The 3,970-nt window shown below is 51.9% G+C and overlaps 1 protein-coding gene across 1 annotated transcript in view; it reads right to left on the bottom strand.

Moving 5' to 3' along the window:
• The window catches only part of SHISA7 (shisa family member 7), a 10,480-nt gene that overhangs the window by 631 nt on the left and 5,879 nt on the right, over nucleotides 1–3,970 (bottom strand). The window contains 2 exon segments of the mRNA XM_006903582.1: nucleotides 3–378; nucleotides 3,348–3,497. Coding sequence (XP_006903644.1) covers nucleotides 3–378; nucleotides 3,348–3,497 — 526 coding nt within the window.

Raw genomic sequence — 3,970 nt, 5'->3', positions numbered from 1 at the left:
GCAGATTGGAGTGCGAGGCGGCCAGGCCGCGCGCGCCGGGCTCGGGGAGCGCAGGGCTGCGCGGTGGCGAGAGCAGGTGCTCGCGGCTCTGGCGCAGGGCCTCGGGCGAGGACAGCAGCAGGTGCTCCTGGGACACCAGGCGCGCGCGGGGCAGCGTGAACTCGTAGCGCGCGCGGCCTGCGTCGCCCAGGAGGTGCTCCTGCGACATGACGCGCCGCGGGTGGGGCGCGGGCGCCAGGCTCAGCTCCTCGGGGCCCCAGGCGTCCACGCGGTAGCCGCCGGTGCCCGGGCGCCGCAGCGCGTGCAGGGGCAGCGTACCACGGGGCATCTCGGTCAGGTGCGAGCGCTTCAGGTAGGCCTCGTCCAGGTCCTTCTCGGCTGCGGCGAGGGAGAGAGTCTCATGGAGGGGTCTCCAGGCCAAGTGAGCCCTCCTGCGCCCTTTGGAGGTGCCTTTGCTATCCCTGGACCCCGTCTGTGAGGACCCCAAGCACCGCCCCAAAGAATGGGCCATCCACCCAAATGGCAGTTCCCGCACGGCAGTCGGAAGAGACCCCAGCTCTGGTGGCCAAAACAGATTCCCAAGCGCAGCCTGCAAGACAGCGTTCCCGCCAGAAGGTTCCAAGCACCTGGATCCAGCCAGACCTGAAGCTACTAGCCACCTGCTGGCTGAATCTGATGAAGCCAAAGCAATTTCCTTTTTTCTTTTTTTTTTTGCTTTAAATTATGTTTGTCGTTGTCGTTGTTGATGATTGCCCGCGAGTCGAGCACGACTCATAGCAACCCTATGAACAAAATTCCTGAAGCCCCTCTACAACTATCAATATGTATCAAAGTTCATAGAGTTTCCGGAGGCATGTTGTTTAGGAAGCGGATGCCACTCTTGTTTGTATTCATTGTTCATCCAGGCACTCCTCAAATTTTCTTTGCGCTTTGCAGATAACTGACATTTTTACAAACGAAATATTTTAGCAGGGTGCCACGAGTTGAGTAGGGAACTCTGGAAGTCTAATGGGTCAAGGAGTGGTGCCGCCAACCCAGAAGCACGTGGTTTTAAGTCCACCAGCTGCTTGCGGGGAAAGGATGGGTAATCTCCTTCTGTGCGTTTGTCACAGCCCCTGAAAACCTACTGGAGGGTCTGCTATAAGTTGGCTCCTATTTGATGGCCCCTAACAACAACAGCGAGTTGAGTTAGGTCAGCACGTTTCTTGGTGCTATTTTTTTTTCAAATTTCAGTGAAAGTCTGTAAATTATATTGACTTCTCATCTAATCATTTATACAATGTTTTATAACATTAATTGCAATTGGTTAATGCAACTAATCTATTGTAATGTTTGATCAACACCTTTATATATATATTGCTTTTCTCTTCATCCAACTCATGTATTTATTTTTTAATCCCTCCCTATCCCTGGTAACCATACAAAAATTATTCTACCATTGTAGGCCTTTCCTGTGTATCATCAAGTCGGATCTGACTGGTACAGGAGGAGAGTGTCCCTCCTTCTCCAGCGAGCATCTGGTGGATTTGAACCACTCACCTCTGGGATTACAGTGCAGCTTCTTGCCACTAGGCCAGCAGAGCTCCCTTTTCCTTAGCTTTTTATAAGTCGAAAGACTCATTGCTGCTGAGTCTGAATCGACTCCCAGCTCCCCCTCCAGCAGGTTTTCCGGAGACAGTAAATCGCACGGGAGGGAAGAACCCATCTTTCTCCCAAGTAGTCTCTGCTGGGCTCGAACCACCAGAGAAGTGGTGTCTTTGGGTTGCCAGCACACCTTCCTGCTGACCGTGCCATCAGGGATGCCTTTTTGTCAAACTCAGACTCATTGCCGTGGAATCAGAGCCGACTCAGAGTTGACCCGGCAGAGAGTTTTCAGAGAACATCAGTCGCATGTGAGGAGATGGCCCATCTTTCTCTCTCAGTGCAGGTGGTGGATTTGAACTGCCTGTCTTTGGGTTGGCAGCAAGATTCCTTACTCCCAGACCACCAGAGCTGCTCCTCCCTCCTTTTATTTTTATGATGGTGATCTTATACATAATACTCTTTTTGTGACTAATTTCTTTTACTCAGCATAGACCTGCAGGTGCATCCACGTTATGCAGTATTTGCGTAGCTTTTTTGTTCTTTCGTGTTGCAAAGTACTTCATTGTATGAATGGACCAGAGGTCCTTTCCCATTCGTCCCTTGGTGGACACTTGGGTTGTTTCCATCTCTTTGCTTTTGTAAATAGTGCTGCAAAATGTGACTCTGTATTTGCATATATCTGTTTATCATCTTTTTCTGGGATACACACCTTGTAAGGAAGTGGGCTTGCAAAGGGAGTACTGGTGGCTTAGTGGGTAAGAAGTTGTGCTGTCCACCCAGAGGCACGAGGTTCAAATCCACCAGCTGCTCTGGGGGAGAAAACTGGACAGTCTCCCCCCATGCAGTTTACTGCCTCTGAAAACCCACTGAAAGGGTCCACTATGAGTCTGAGCCGACATAAAGGTAGATAACAACAGTGGGAATTTTGGATCAAATAGCATCACTATTCCCAACTTTCTTTTAAAAAATTTATTTTATTATATTTTGTGTATGTACCATCAAATTGGATCTGACTGGTACAGGAGGAGATTGCCCCTCCTTCTCCAGCAGAGCATCTGGTGGATTTGAACCGTGCACCTCTGGGATTACAGTGCAGCTTCTTGCCACTAGGCCATCAGAGCTCCTTTCTTCCCAACTTTCTAAGGAAGTTTGGGGCTATTTCTCTATTAGCATGTGCTCACTTCCTGTCTGTGTCGCCTGCGGGTGTGGCGAACTGTTTCTTCGCCGTTGCACACTCTGAAGACTGCACTACAGTGTGTCTGCCTAACTTCTGTGCACCGGGAAGCCAGAGCATTCCTGTGACTCACTTTACTGCTGCATTTGCTTTATTGCAATGGTCTCGAACCCTCTGTGTCTTCAAGGTCTGCTGGCACACAAACTGTGATGAAAGCAGTAAGGCCTGGGGACAGCCAGGGAGCCCTGGTGGTTCAAGGTTAAGCTGCTGACCAGGTCAGTGCTTCTAATCCACCAGCCCACTCTTGAGGAGAAAGTGTGGCAGTCTGCATCCAAAAAGATTTCAGCCTTGGGAACCCTGTGGGGTAGTTGAATTCTATCCCCATCTATTCTGTAATGGGTATTTATAGAAGACATTAGATTTGGTCCAGGTTGGGGGCAGTAAGATTTTGCTTTTTTAAACAAATACCTGCCCCCTCCCATAATTCTAGAACAAATTTAAGGAACAGCTTGGAAATGGGAAGTAAACCATTAGAAGGCGGAGTATCCAGCAGAAGCCCAGACCATGCGCCCTTGTCCACGGGACTCACCCAGTCTCTTGAGGGAGGAGTAGCGGTTGAGTTCCGATTTCATGGCAGCCTCATAGGATGGAGGCAGGTGCGAGAGGTTGTGGAAAGATCGAGAACAGGACAGCGTGGAGTAGTGCAGGGAGGGGCTGGGTGGAGGCGCCGCACGCCAGTCTGCAACAGAGATGGGGGACCGAGGTCAGCTAGAGCCCTCCCTCAGGCCTAAGTCCAGACCTTAGCCTCTCCCTCCTCAAAGCTGAGTCCAAACGCCTAGCCTCTCCACACTCAGATCTGAATCCTGACCCCCAGCCCCTCCTCCCTCAGACCTCAGTCCTGATCTCCAACCCCTACTCGCTCAGACTTGAGTCCTGACGCCCAGCCCTTCCTCTCTCAGATTGGACAGTTCTGACCCCCTCCTCCTTCAGACCTGAGTCCTGACTCCTAGACCCTCCTCTCTCAGACCTGAATCCTGACCCCCAGCCCTCCTCCCTCAGACCCAGAGTCCTGACCCCCAGCCCTCCTCCCTCAGACCCAGAGTCCTGACCCCCAGCCCTTCTCAGACCCTAGAATCCTGACCCCCAGCCCTCCTCCCTCGGACCCAGAGTCCTGACCCCCAGCCCTCCTCCCTCAGACCCAGAGTCCTGACC

This window comes from Elephantulus edwardii, unplaced genomic scaffold (genome assembly GCF_000299155.1).
Source record: "Elephantulus edwardii isolate Elephantulus edwardi_28Jun2011 unplaced genomic scaffold, EleEdw1.0 scaffold00348, whole genome shotgun sequence".
In the NCBI taxonomy this organism is placed as follows: domain Eukaryota; kingdom Metazoa; phylum Chordata; class Mammalia; order Macroscelidea; family Macroscelididae; genus Elephantulus; species Elephantulus edwardii.
This window is presented reverse-complemented; position numbering and strand designations above follow the sequence as displayed.